Here is a 14,922-nt window from a genome sequence, read left to right as displayed (position 1 = left end):
AATATCAAATGGCAATGACTTTAACCATTAAAAAAAAATCTAACAATTTAAGGAGAAAAATCTGTAAATTAAGAAACAAATTACTAGTAAAAGGCCAAGGTTTATTTATCCTTTTAGCTACAGCTAGTTCCCTCTCAGCAGATCTTGGAACAAAGAGAAGCACTAACACACAGAAACAATCCTCTCAGTATTATCCCACATTTGTATGCTGAATTGTTCCAATTTTCATTACATTCTGCTATTTGCTAAATGGGATTTTAATGTGTTTAACAGTTTTTAGCATTAACAGTTACTCAGTGATGAAAGCTGCTGTGATTTTTTTTTTCTCCCATTTTGTTGTTGCAATTTTGATTCCTCGATGCCATTCTGGATTCCCTAAAATACATAATGCTGGCAGTAATGGGGCATGGGATCCTGGATATGCATGAACAATTTGAGATTCGACATTGAGACCAAATATTTAAGCCGACTGTTACTGTCAGCAAGTAACTGCTGACTTCTTAAAACAAACAAGATTAAAAGGGAAGGGGACGTTTCAGGCATCATCAGCATAGTTTACTGTCTGCTATGCCAGGCATCTGAATCACATCAGCTACATAAGGCACATGAAGAACTGACCCAATCATTGCTTATTTGTCTTGAAGCCAATTCTGCATATGGAAGAAAACCCTTGGCCTTTTCTCCCCTCTTTCTTCTTGCATCTAGCACTGATTCTATATGTGGTTGTAAGCAATCAATTATCTTTAGCACCACAATTCCCAATGCCATGTGAGTGCCTATCACATTTACCATCAGTGGCCACTTTGAATATTAAACTGAAGAAACAGTGCTACTGAACTTTCTTTGAAGCAAACTAACGATATTAGACTAAACAAAATAAAAAAGCTGTCTTTTCCTGTCCTGCTACTTTTACTACAGATGGACTTGACTGCAACAGTTTGGAAGATCTGTCAAGTTAGAGCAGGATATAGATTTAAACCCAGAAGCTGTAATCACTTTCAAACTGATTGTATTTCTGTGTTCTCATTTTTTATCCTACTTGATCACCTAAATGAAAGCTCATTCATTTGAGGAAGCTTCCTAATTATGCCATAGAGCAATAATGACATTATAAGCTTAAAATGACCCTAAAAATGTACTAAAAATATGCTAAAGTAAAACTCATTATATCTGCATTAATATTGTTTAGTAACTACTTGAAAGTGTTACTGATTAAGTGATGTTTCTAGTAGGTTAAACTAAACAAGTGTGAAAAACACTATCTTTAATTTAATGCTCTTGCTAACTGGAGACAAATCCATTGAAATTTTAAGTCTCTCTCTACATAACTGCAAAAAAGTTGCTTAATCTTACAATGCCTCAATTCTGGCTTCTTCTCAAGCACAGATTATAATAGCACCCTTGGAAATCCTTAAACATGTGGTCTTATTATCCATTTTGAAAACTTTCAGTATTTAAATCACAGAATCACAGAATCCCAAGGGTTGGAAGGGACCTCGAAAGATCATCTAGTCCAACCCCCAGGTTGCTTAATATAGCAGTCTCTAATTAGTATGTTGCATAATTCTGCTGATGCTTTGAGGCAAAAATTGTCATTCATGAAGGATCTAATAACCCTGTAAAATTTCTGTCTCTCTGCCTGATGCTCCGTAGTCTCTCAGAGGAATATGCAGCTGTTCACCACATATACCTGTTTAAAAGACAATAAAAACCTTTTAGTTCATATCTACTTATTTACTAAAGCTTAGGTCTATACTATTTGTTTGGCAAAAATGTCTTCCTTTGGAGCCTATCAACTGTAGTCCTTAATCAGCCCAAGATGTCACAAAGAGTATCTTCTTCACTGGGTCTGAACACTTTCCCTGCAGTACTAAAGGGGCAGAATACAGGGAAAAGAGTTGTTTTGCACGATTAAGAGTTATGAGTACAGCTTTGCACCCCATGTGTTTTAGCATGAATGAAAGTCAAAGAGAATATTAAAAAGTCAGTGCTGAGCTACATCCTGAAAATCACCAAAACGCCTACAACAACAGATCATAAACTAGGCTGGATGTCAGTAGATGCTATTGTTGCTACATGATGTGACTCGGAGCTTGCACTGTTCTGAGAAGACCACCCAGTAAATCCACACTGATGGGTGAAACTACAACTCCTACAATCAAATCTAAGATGAAAAATCCAACTCATTTAATTGTGATTGGAATTTCACATCCTCTCTTTTAAATTACACTGCAATGAGCACCCTGTAAGCACTCAATAAAATCCGTGTACTTTATAACAAACTATTTTCAGAGACTTCTGGACACGCTGATGGTAATCACAGTAACACAGAATTATGCATTCCTCCCACTGTCTCAGTTTCTCACAGGCTGCTTGTAGTGTGTAAGAGATGAGCTCTGGCCTGATGGCTTGACTGTCCTCTAACACAAGGGTGGGAAGATGATGGCCATGAAAAGCTTTCAAACTGGGTGCAAGGAGATGCAAGATTGATCACCAGGTGAGCAAATTAGGAAACTGCTTAGCTCACACTCAAGCTAGTTATTATTCACAAACTTATTTACAGAGAGGTAATAAATTTTACAGAGGTAATACGTATCAATTAATAGCTGAAAGAGAAAGTGATTGAAGAAACATGACTTCTTTAGCACAGATAAAATATACACTGCTAAAGCTCAAATCAGAAAACTGCATGCTGTTCACACAACCTGACGCTCAATCTAGGATACATATTAGTTACCTAAGTATTCAAATGATGGTTGGATTGTTTAAGAAATTGTACAGCAGCAAAAACTGTACTTATGCACTAAGCAAATAATCATTAATGTGTTATCAGCTCCCTCCATTCTAAATGGCTTATGCTACTGTATTAAAAGATGTATAGGTTAGACAGCATTTCAGATTTTATGCCTTGCGAGTAGAAAACTACTATGCTACCAATTCTGTTGCATATTTAAAAGATATTATTTACAATACCTAACTATTAATGTATAGACTGAGTGCAATCATACAGTATCAGGTGAGAGGCTGTCTTCTAGCCCACCTGGAGTATTTGTTTATGCACTTTGGAAATTTTTAAATGCAAGATGAGCTTTACAGGTTCAACCACTCTGCAGCCACTGAGACAGAACCACTATGTCATCTCATATAATACGTCTTTCAGTTTAGCAGAAGACTAACAAGAGTTCACATGAAATCAGTGGTTTTAGGCAGCTCAGGCAGCAACCTGGCATAAATCAGAGGAACAGCTTTGAGATTAGTCAGTTCTGTGTGTGGTACTGATTAAAAATATAGAAAACTCCCCTCAAGTCACCTTTCCAGCTGAGAGACTTAGGATATTATTGTGTTAATATTATTCTCTTAATGTATTATTCTGTTAATGATCCTATGTTAATGCATGCTCATTAACTGGGAAAACTAATATGTAAGCAATATATCAATATATCATCTCTTACTTCAACATATCAACTGTACTCCATGATTTACCATATATATGGGAATTACAGTATTCACGAAATAAACTTGTTTATAGAACAGTCATTCATGTTTTAATAACCCATGTGATTTAATTACCTTACAAGGATGTTTCTTTCTGTTGCCTCCCCTCCTCCTGACTACCCAAAATTCAAAAAATAATAACAGTTTGAAAATGTAAATGAATACTGTGTATTTCATGATAATAAATTAGCATGTTTAAAATTACATCAGCTTAGTTCTATGAGGAGAGAAATTATTTTAAGAAGCTGCCTGTAGCAAACGGACACGTTTTCCACATTCACCTGTAGATGGCATTCATCCCATTGCTGTATGTGGCTCTTATGAGGATCCTCTTTACATTTGCAAGTAGAGTCATGAACTCCCTCCTGCTGACTGGTACGTCAGTGCCATATACAGAGAAAGATTCTGGTTTCAGCACAATTTCTACAGTGTGCTCTTCAGAAGGCTGCAGGTGAATGCCCCCTTTTGGAGTGCTGATTCTCAAGTCACCTCCCTAGATACAGACATGAGAGAGAGACCTTTAAATATGAAAAAAAAGTCAGGAAAAAATCTCCATCTGTAGCCAGTTGGGGTACAGGATTTATTGAATAATATATTTTACAAGAATAATAAATATCAGGAATAACATTCACCTTTCATACCACTGAAATGGGCTTGGCTGATAAAGTTGAAAGTGCAAAAGAAAGTTTTTCAGCCAGAACCTAGTGTCATGGCTTTGCATAGGCAAAAGCAAATTATTACAATCTTAGCTTCACAAGAACAAGTCTGCTGAAAGAATGTGAAAGCTTTACCTCAAATAACCAATTATTTTATTTCTTTATTCCTCCTGATAAACAAGAATAATAGTTTTGTAAGCTACCGCAATATTCCCAGAGGCTTCTTGAAGTACTGAAGGTTTCAGTTCTCTGAAGTGTATCCATTTTCTGATACTATAAACTAACTGAAAGTACATGTACCCTGCTGTTTTGTGTCCTCAAAACACCAGGCTTCATGCTGAAAATCTAAAGACATAGGTAATTTTTTATTTTTTTGGCAGTTGAAAATACAATCACTTTACCTCTATGATGACATCAGATTGAACCATCAATTGAACTGTCTCTTCTTCCTTTGTGAAGTCATAAGATACTGTAAATTTCAGATGTCCGCCAGCAGCTGCCACCTGGGGAGGAAAAAGAAAAAGGAAAACTTATTTAAAGGAAAGAAAACATGCCTTAATGTTTGGGGGCAGTTTTCTCCAGCATCAGTATTTCCCAGAAATAAAATTCTAGTGTTGCAAAACCATATGCAGACATGTGAGAATTACAGATCTATGGACTATGCCCTTGCTCAATCATCTAGAAATCACATGTAGTCATTTTTCTTCTATGCCTTTCAAAGGCTGAAAATTCCTTTAAACACAGAGACTAATAAAGCAGTAACAATCAAACAGATAATAGTTCAGAGAACGCAACCAGAACAGATCAGGCCCTTCTAAAATGTAAACAACAGTAAACACTAGCGAAAAGGTGTAGGATTGACTAGTTCAGAAAAAGGAATGCTAAAACAGTAAAATAGTCTACCAAAACATAAGACTGGAAAAATGAAACAACCATTTTTATTTTCCTGTGGCAGTTAAGGGGAAGGCATGAATAAGATTCAGGTTGAGTATACAGAAAGCTTTCTGACACTAGGGTTGGCCAAAACAGTATCAACCTACCTGAAAATGCTGTCAAATTCCTCCATTAAATGTTTAACAGCAGTTCAAACATATCAAAGATACTCTAGGTATGATGGCTAAGAGTTGGAATATGACTAAGACGTCTCTTGGATCTCTGCTAGTCACAGCCATCTGAGTTTTTATGGTTGCAGCTGGCAAGATTTGTATATCACAAACAGGATCACACACTAAAGTCAAGGTCCCCAAATGGCACATACTGGAGAGAGCACTCGCTAGTTCATAATCTGTATTTACATCGTGTATTCACCAATGTAGATTAGATTAGAAGAAAAACCCAACAAACTTCTATAAAACAGAAAGTACTACTTCCTTCTGATATTGTTCACAAATATAATTTCCTTCCTCTGTATATTTAAAGTACAAGTTCACTCATAGGCAAAGAATTCAGAGGTCAATCCACGTGCTGCATGAACAACTATGCCTCATCTAATGCAAAAAAAAAACCAAACATTTTTTCACTGATTTTTGAATACAAGTGTGATACAGAAGTTGGGTACCTGTAAGATCCCTTCATTGTAATGTTGTTCTCTATATCACTCAAAGATTCAGAGGTCTACCTCAAGGATTCTCATCCGAGGCCATAGCAATACCAAAGAAAACAGATCATAAAAGTTTGCCTTGCTGGTGACAAAGGTATGTATTGCTGAGGCAAAAGCAGCTGAATAAAAATGTCAAGGCAGTTCCACAGAATCTTCTTTGTCTCTACCTCCTGTTTTCTGATTAATACATCAAATATTTCTTCCTGGCTCAGAAGGCAAAATCTATGTTTTCAAGCAAAGTCACAGGCTTCCCAAGAAAAACAAGTATAGGAAAGAGAAATCACAGCTATGTTAAGTCTAATCTACTAAGTTTCTGGCAGATGGTTAATTTTACAGTTATCTGTACTTGTACTATTGTGTTATGTGTTGTTAAAACATAGAACCAGACAGCAGACAAGATTGGCTATGACATCCTGACAGTTGCATTCTGGGTAAGCTAAAACCCTCTGACGCAGGAGAGAAGGCTCCTATCCTGTGAACAAAACCACCTGTACTCAACAGGAAGAAAGCTGGAAGGTGGGAGGAAATACTCAGTACTACCTTGTGTAAAGTATGCTTTGATTTCATGCCTGTCACACTAAAATCAAGTGATAGTAAGACAAGTGATAGTAAGCCACAAATATTTACAGCACTGAAAACCGACAGCATTGCTGCAAAGCCATAGATGAGGTAAGGTTTCATCTCTTCATATGGAAATCAAATGTTAGGAGTCTTTGTCTTCCACCACTTAGTCAGTCTGCTGTCAATGCTTTTCTAAGGCAAGCCATCAGGATCTATCCTGCTAATGTCACTGGAGAGTACCTCTTTCTTATACAGCTTTTATAACCCATCTTATTCTTGAATTGTTTGGTGTCTCGCTCTTTCTGTCTCCAACGACTCTTGTAACTCTGCCTGTAAAGTTTTAGTACCTACTCCACTATACTAGAGGCTGCCTCATTTCTTCTGAACAGCTCCCAGATATAACTTCAGAAGAGCTACCTCCACTAAACACAGTGCTGTTTACAATCTCTTATCTCATTAAGCAGTAAAATGCTCTTTTGTCAGCTAGGAAGAGACCCAGTTTGTAATTGAAGCATCTATAGTTGCCCATTTGTGAATTAGGTGACCATGACCCTCCTAAGTGGAAGTCAGATGGAATATACTAGAGCATCTGATACAGCACCATGGGGCTACATGTATACAGCTGAAAGAAGTCCTTTGTATAGTCAAATGAATCTAGAGAGTGTCTGGTCTATGGTTTCCTCCCTGATGGATGACTTTCAAATCACTTCACTTTATATTTATATTTTAAAAATAACTTAGGAGACATAGAATAGATTTCACAAATTAATAAAGTATTACACAGAAAGTATATAACTGAAATAAAACACATGAAACTTGCTCATATGTTTAGTCCTAAAATCTATATCTGAATGGATTTAGCTAAGAGAGGCTTTCATCTCAGGCCTAATCCAAGAGAACATGACACCTTCAAAAGCAAAAATATATTACTGTATTAAACTGGATTTAGACTAATAATCATACACCAGACTTCAGAAATTAGTGAAATAAAAAGCATCAACAAATATCAAGAAGTTGAACAATCTTTTCCCACTTTGCTGTTAGAGGTTCTAGCAGAGATACAGTCACCGACACACTGTATTAGAAAGATAACCATTACAGAGAGAGTTAATATTTTTATTACACTAATATAGCTGCAATACAGCTATAGAAAGGTGACATGCTTTCAGAAACATGAACACTGCTTGCTATTACATTATTGTATACGCAGACATACAATTAGAACTATATCAAGTGAACAAATGCTATCAGAAAAAGAAAGGAAAAAAAAGGAAAAAAGTCTATAAACTTGAGGGGGTGGAATATTTCTTTGGAGAAAGCTAATACACATACTGCTGAATATGAAACCAGGGAGTCTCACAGCAAGCTACTGATAGCAGTGCAAGGTTCTTAGAGATAATAATGTTCTCCTATACCAGAAGACATGCCCAAAACAAAAAAAAAAGCCTGTTCATTTCCTGATGTACCTGTGAACTTTTTTTTGCTTTCTATTATAATTATTAAAAAAACCCCAGAGATGCTCACTCAGTTTTACAGTGGCTCTGTCATATTCCTGGTGGCAATATCTACTTCTGGATACAGTACTTAAACATAATGAATTCATATTATATGCAGTTTAACATTCCCTGCTAGCCTTCTTGAATTTCTATGAAATAGAGCTGCAATAGAACGTTGAAGTTTATTTGGATTCTTTCATCTCCACAAACTCTCTAGGTACACAATTAATTTATGACAGATGTCAGCAAAGAGATATCTGCCACCAGAACATGCGGACTAACTACCTGAAGGAAATTGTTTAGGAAAAAAAAAAATCAGATTGCTCCCAGTTTAGTAGTGGTGACTAATCTAGTCCATAATACCTCTTGTCCATAGTACCTCTGCAGTTGTGATATGATTTGACAAGGTACTGAACAGGCAATGTACTATCTTAACTGACTGCTAAAGACCTTTAGGATCAAGTCCAACCATTACCCCAGAACTGCCAAGACCATCACTAAAATGTATCACTAAGGGCCTCATCTACATATTTCTTGAACACTTCCTTGGATGGTGATTCCACCACTTCCTTTAGAAGCCTGTTCCAATGCCTGATAACCCTTTCAGTGATTTTTCCTAATATCAAATCTAAACCTCCCCCGGCACAGCTTGAGGCCGTTTCCTCTTGCCCTATCACTTGTTACCTGGGAGAATAGACTGACCTCCACCTCATTACAACCTCCTTTCAGGTAGTTGTAGAGGGTGATCAGATACACCCTGAGCCTTCTCAAGACTAAACAACTCCAGTTACCCCAGCTGTTCCTCGTAAGACTTGTTCTCCAGAACCTTCACCAGCTTTGTTGTGCTCCTCTGGACCCACTTGAGATCCTCAATGTCCTTCTTGTAGTGAGGGGCCCAGAACTGAAGACAGGATTCAAGGTGTGGCCTTATCAGTGCTGACTACAGGGAGATGATCACTTCCCTAGTCCTGCTGGCCACACTATTTCTGACACAGGCCAGGATGCTGTTAGCCTTCTTGGCTGCCAGGACACACTGCAGGGCACACTGCTGGCTCATGTTCAGGCAGACATCAATCAGCACAGCACAAGTAGGTTAAGTGTTCCTCTAGCCACCCTCTCAGCATAGACAGGAATTTCTGCTTTTCCTAACTTAATTTACTTATGTTGAGGAAAATATTCCATTGTTAATACAGCTTTCATCTGGATTATTATCTTGTTTACAAAAAAAACACTGGTGTAAATTTATGGTATTTAATCAGGCTTTGTTGATCCAGTCTTCATTCTGCTTGCAGAGTGAGGAAAGGCAGGGACTAGAAAAGAATTCCAATAGAATCATCACCAAGAAAATATCAAACTTTTATTCATTTAGTAGTAGGACTCAGTAAAGATTGCATGTTTTAGTTCTACTCAAGATCCAATTAGAGATTAAATAGACTCTTCTCTCTTAGACAGACTTGAATTTAGATAGGATATAAAAGCTCTTCTGAGGCATTATGGTAATATTTAAGATAAAGCAGGGAGCAGAATAATCCTGTTCCATTTGAATGACAGCCTAGTTTTGCCCAGCTTTAAAAACTGTTTGAGTTTTCTTCATATGGAAGTTATTTTTTTCCCCTGAGAGAATGGGCTTTCCCCCCTAACTTTATATCACCTGGAGCTCCTGCAACTCTGTCCCAGATAGTTCAGAATCCTAGTTTCTCTGCTTAAGTACACTCAAAATTCTTCCATATAAATTGATACTACATTCTACTAAAATTCACTTATTCAGAATACTGCTTGTAGTTAACTGAACATGAAGAGAATAAGCTTATAAAGTAGCCTGACTACTATATCTCTCAGTTCAGCTGCTTTCTGCGAGTGTTTTTCTACAACACTGAACCACTCAAAGGGGAAGCTAAGCATTTCAAACCATTTACTGTCATCTCCAGTCTCTTGAAAAAGACCAATCTGATAAACAAGATTTCCAAGTCATTCATGTCTGGAATCTTCTTGAGAATGTTATGACACAGCCTCTTTAATTTTCAGTATTTTCCCTACTGATCCTATGTACAGAATTGAGTCAAAAGTTTTATTCAACCTAGGCACTCATTTGATCACAGAATACCCTCCAATCTCTAAGCTATATGCTAAGAAATCAAAGAGCAAGATATAAAGCACACCAATGAGACATGTATTTGCTCTACCTCAAATTACCTTTATGGAAAACTCAAAAAAAAGAAATCTTTAAAAACTCATTGTGTAAGACCTTCTTCCTTTATACACTGGATAATAGAACAACTTATTCACAATAAATCTCAGTATGTTAAAGTTTCCCAGCAGCAAAAAGAACTTTCAAATCTGTAGCTTCAACTTTTTTCCCCTTAATCAGAAAGTTTTCAGATTAAGAGAAAACACCAGTTCACAGAACAAACACAACTGATAAGCAGCAATCAAAAGTGCCAAGTTATACTCCATATGTACCATGACTATGTCGCTTTCATATACTGTATACTGGTATTTGAGCAACTGGGATCCCTTCCAAAACTTCCATTCCTGCAAGTCACCAAGGCCAGGTTGGCTGGGGCTTTGAACAACCTGATCTAGTGTGAGGTGTCCCTGCCCATGGCAGGGGGGGTTGGAACTAGATGGTCTTTAAGGTCTCTTCCAAGCCAAACCATTTTATGATTCAGTGAACACAGATTTAGCTACAGCGAAGTCTTACTGTACATTGCATCTGCTCACCAGGCAGCAGAAAGAATACCCCTGCACCTATCAGAGAAATACCGTGTGCTCAGATTCAAACATAGAAAATAAAAACATGAGTGAGAAAAGAATATCAAAAGGGGAAGTCATTATATTCTAGTATCTCCTTAATCATCCCTTAATCGTCTTGCTGCCTATTCTGTCTTGATCTAGAAGATCTGAGGCATAATTTTTGTAAAGTTGTTGATAAGTCTTGCCATCCTGAGCACTACAATCTGACACCTATTTACAGGCCCTTCATATTTAAAATAGCTTGTCACACACAGTGTAGACCAATTAAAATCTCACACAATTCTTTTAATTCAATGTAACTACTATATGTATAATGAGTGTATATATATATATATATATACTATACTATAATGTATATGTGTGTGTATATATATATGCTGGTCTACTATAATAAGAAACATATACATGGAAAATCTTAAAGAATTCAATAATAGCTTCTTATTTGTGGATTTTCTAAATTATACCCAGAAACTCAGCCTAGTCTCTGTTACTGAGATACTGTATCAACATTATAATTTCATAACCCTGTTTCTCTTCCTCCTTGGATGAAGCAGACTGAATTGTTTGGAAGCAAAGAAAAAGTAGACGTCTGTGTAAAATGCACAATTCATTGTGTTTAATACATAATATTACAACATTAAATTATCTCATGAGATTCTAAAAGGAAAAACAGTACAAATCTCAGTTCCTAAGGAAGATGGGAACTGAGGCATATCAGCTCTCCTACAAGCCCTGTGCTGCAACTCCTACTTATGTCGAGTAGATGCTCTTTCTGAACTTAGCAGTGAAAAAAATAATGGAATCAGTGACTGATTACAAATTTGCACAATAAGATTATATGCTGTTTCCTGAAATGTACTTATGAATTTAGACATTTACTCTACAAATTCTAAATTTTTTATCATCAATACCAGTTGTCGTTTCCTCTCACTGGAGAACAGAACTGTCTGGCCAACCATTCCTGAAGTATAAAATTTAATTTGCTAATGATAAGCCTTACAAAATTTAAAATATATGATTACCGTGTTATAGTTACTTAACCACATAGTTATCATGCTTACTCACTTCCTCCTTTGCTTTCTATATGATCAGATTCTTTCCATCACTGTGCCTTTCCAACCACTGTTCCCCAAGCTGCTGTAACTAGATCAAGGACTCGAAAATATTAAGTAGAGTATAAATTCTTCCAGTAGTGATGTGGTAACAGTAATTCATGTACAATTATTGCCCATGCCTATTACTCTGGTGGCAAGTAAATTTCAGTCAATGGAAGTTTCCCAGTCCGGCAAAAATATGCCAGAAACTGTGACCCTGTAACATAATGTCAGGCGCTTGTCATGGAGAGACATTTAAAAAAATTAAACTTGTATGTCATCAAAATTGCAGACATTTTGCCCTGACTGAATACAGTTAAACTGCAGAGGAGAAAAAAAGTAGCTAATACAAACTAACCAGCTGCTGACTAGTTTTTTTGCAACAGCTACTCTGATCCTTATAAACACCAATTTAGCAGGGTCAGAGTGGCTGAAGGGTGTGGATCTGGATAAAAAAAATCACTTTAACTGTGAAGATGTTTCAGACTACTAGTGATAATGAAATCAAACTTGCTATTTGACCATTATCTCTGAGACATGTTTCTAAATAACATATCTTCATCGAACATTTCTAAATAAGGGTCTTGTAGCCTCATAATTGAAAGCAATTCTTAATTTTACTGATTAAATGTTTGTCTCCCATTCCATGGTCTTTACTTCCAAAGGGACAAATCCTTATTACAGTAGACATATCAATAAATGCCTTCCTGTAATATCAGAATGAAATACTAACTAGAACATTTATGTCAATGTTCATTTCCATTAAGACACGAGAACTGACCCTTACCCTTCCATCTCTGGCTGTACTCCTTCATGAATATTTTAATAACAAAAAGAATTTGCATAATTTTGCAAAACTCAAGATGCTCATATTTCTATGGCAACAAAATCCCAGCATGCAAGTATTATTAAAAAACAAACAAACAAAAAACCCACTAAAAATGCAGGACTATAAAACAAGACCAACTGTTCAAGTCCAAATTAAAAGCTGTTCTTAGTAAAAATATTCCCCTCATCATTGTTATTGCATTTAGGGGTAATCAATATTTGCATCCAATATTGTTGAGGACATCCCACTGTGTGATGATCTTAAAATCAAAATCCATTAATACTTCCTAAAGTGTTGACTTGCTACTGAAAAAGCTTAAACAGTGTAAGTAGCTACAAGAAATAGTTAAATTCTATTTCTTTGTTAGTATAGCTCACCAAGTTAGACTGTAAGTATTCTTGATCTTATGCTTTCGTTTTTGTGTTTTTAAAGCACCCAGCAAAATCACTCAGGAATGTTATTTCTAAAATTTGTCAGAACAGAAAATGAAGAAAGAAACCCCCCAACCCTTAACTTCTGGTCAGCCAATAGCAATTTTCCTACTTCTTTCTACTTCATTGTTTTGCAACATTACTATGGACAATCTTGTACAATGACAGATGCAGAAGTAATTCAAAGCAAACTATGACATAACTATTGCTGTGGGATCCTTTAGCAAACTGAAACACATTATAATGTTTCAAGCATGAAAGTGTTGTGCAAAAAGGATATACTGTTTTTAATATCTGTCTGGTTTTAACTTTTAAAGTGGGAGATTTTGAATGAAATAGCATGTAAACACTTCGATATTTTGAAGAAAATGCCTTCTTTTCTAACAAAAATGCAATGACACGCAAAGCCTAAATCTCTATTCTTCAGAGGTGGCCTATCATTTGATATATAAATGCGACAATAATACATTCTTGTTTAGTATTTTACTGCATATCATGGAGATCTCTAAGGATCACACATCAAAATAAAAGCACTAAAAATAAACATTTGAGTATTAAACAAAGATATAGATCTGTATAAACATGTCTATGTGTACTATAATTCACTAACATAAAAAAAGCAAAACAAAGCAAAACTCCTTGCATTTTTATTTTATTTTTCAGGGCAAAGGAAAACAAAGCAGTGAATCAGACTGTGATTTTTTCCCTCTATTTTCAGTCAGTATACACCATGTTTTGAATTACTTTGCCTCTGGAGCCAATGCTTTCACATGATTAAATTGACGGCCACTTTCCTGGCTTGTTAGTTTTGCAGCCTTTCTTCCACTAACTTTATTCTGACAAGCTAACATAGTTTTGAAAAATACCTGTGTTTTCTTTTAGAGAAAGAAACTTGTGTTTGATGTTAGTGGAAGTGCTCACTAGTTACTAGTAACTAAACGTATGTCTGTATTATAGAAAACATGAATTTTAATACTGTTTTACTCCAGGAACAATGATTTTTCAGAACAGGTTAGACAGCACTCATTAATAAATATGCTTTAAGACCAATTTTTTTTTTTTTAATCAGTGTAGATAAAATCCATCATTCCATTCTTTATTAAAAAAAACCCAAGCTTTTTCAAAATACTCTTAAAGAGAAGTTCCTTTCTGAAAATCGAGGGAGGGCAAGCAATCAAGCTAATAAGATTGAAGAGTGAAAAGAAAGACAAAAGACAAGTGAATTGCTGCCCAAGTGTGAGAAAGGAGAAATGGCATAGCTTTATAAGACCTCCATAAAAGAATTTATTCTTTCCACTTCAGTTTACCTTAATGGGAGCTGACACAAAAAAAATACCTTTAGTCACTGTGAGGATAATATAGATCTATGAACTTTGTGGTTTCTGCATTCATGTGTGTCATTTTTAACATACATTTTTAATTTTCTTAAAGAAAAAAACACAACAAGTATCTGTTCTCCACAAATTTTCCTGATTAGAAAATGTACATTATGTAACAGTAAGAAAATACAGGGAGCCACTTCTTACCTACAGGTGCAGTGCCTTCCATTTGCAGACTTGAAGCAGTATCTTTTCTATCAATTTTAATTTATGTACTGAATCTTTTACTGGGGGGAAAAAAATAAAGTACCCTATATTCATAAGTTACCTCTGCTTTAAAGGCAGGATGATGGAGAAAATTTGCTTTGGATGAATTAATAACTGTCCAGAAAAAGGGCAAGTATATTGCCCCACAGTTAAATGTGCTGAAAGAATCAACATCAATCTTACACTGGCATAAGTGCTATGAAAGTCATATACCAAGTCCCATTTGAAGGATTCATCATCACAAAACATTATAGTTCCATGAGGTATGTTAACATAGAGAGTGTGATTAATATAACATGAATTTGAATTCACACTGGTAGGGAAAAGTTCCACTGAGATGAAATTTTCTCAGGCCTGCTGACTTCACACACTTTATCACATGGATATTTTGCAAGTTTTTTTACACAAAGTGCTATGTGG

At 35.9% G+C, this 14,922-nt stretch overlaps 1 protein-coding gene across 1 annotated transcript in view; it reads right to left on the bottom strand.

Moving 5' to 3' along the window:
* LAMA2 (laminin subunit alpha 2) overlaps positions 1-14,922 on the bottom strand; it is a 361,887-nt gene that overhangs the window by 159,777 nt on the left and 187,188 nt on the right. Inside the window, exons 13-14 of the mRNA XM_031054109.2 lie at positions 4,553-4,654; positions 3,777-3,988 (exon numbers count right to left, since the gene is read on the bottom strand). Coding sequence (XP_030909969.2) covers positions 3,777-3,988; positions 4,553-4,654 — 314 coding nt within the window. The remainder of the gene's footprint in view (positions 1-3,776; positions 3,989-4,552; positions 4,655-14,922) is intronic.

Source organism: Melopsittacus undulatus, chromosome 3, assembly GCF_012275295.1.
Source record: "Melopsittacus undulatus isolate bMelUnd1 chromosome 3, bMelUnd1.mat.Z, whole genome shotgun sequence".
Classification (NCBI taxonomy): Eukaryota; Metazoa; Chordata; class Aves; order Psittaciformes; family Psittaculidae; genus Melopsittacus; species Melopsittacus undulatus.
The sequence above is the reverse complement of the archived record's forward strand: the minus strand, read 5'-3'. Positions and strand labels throughout refer to the sequence as shown.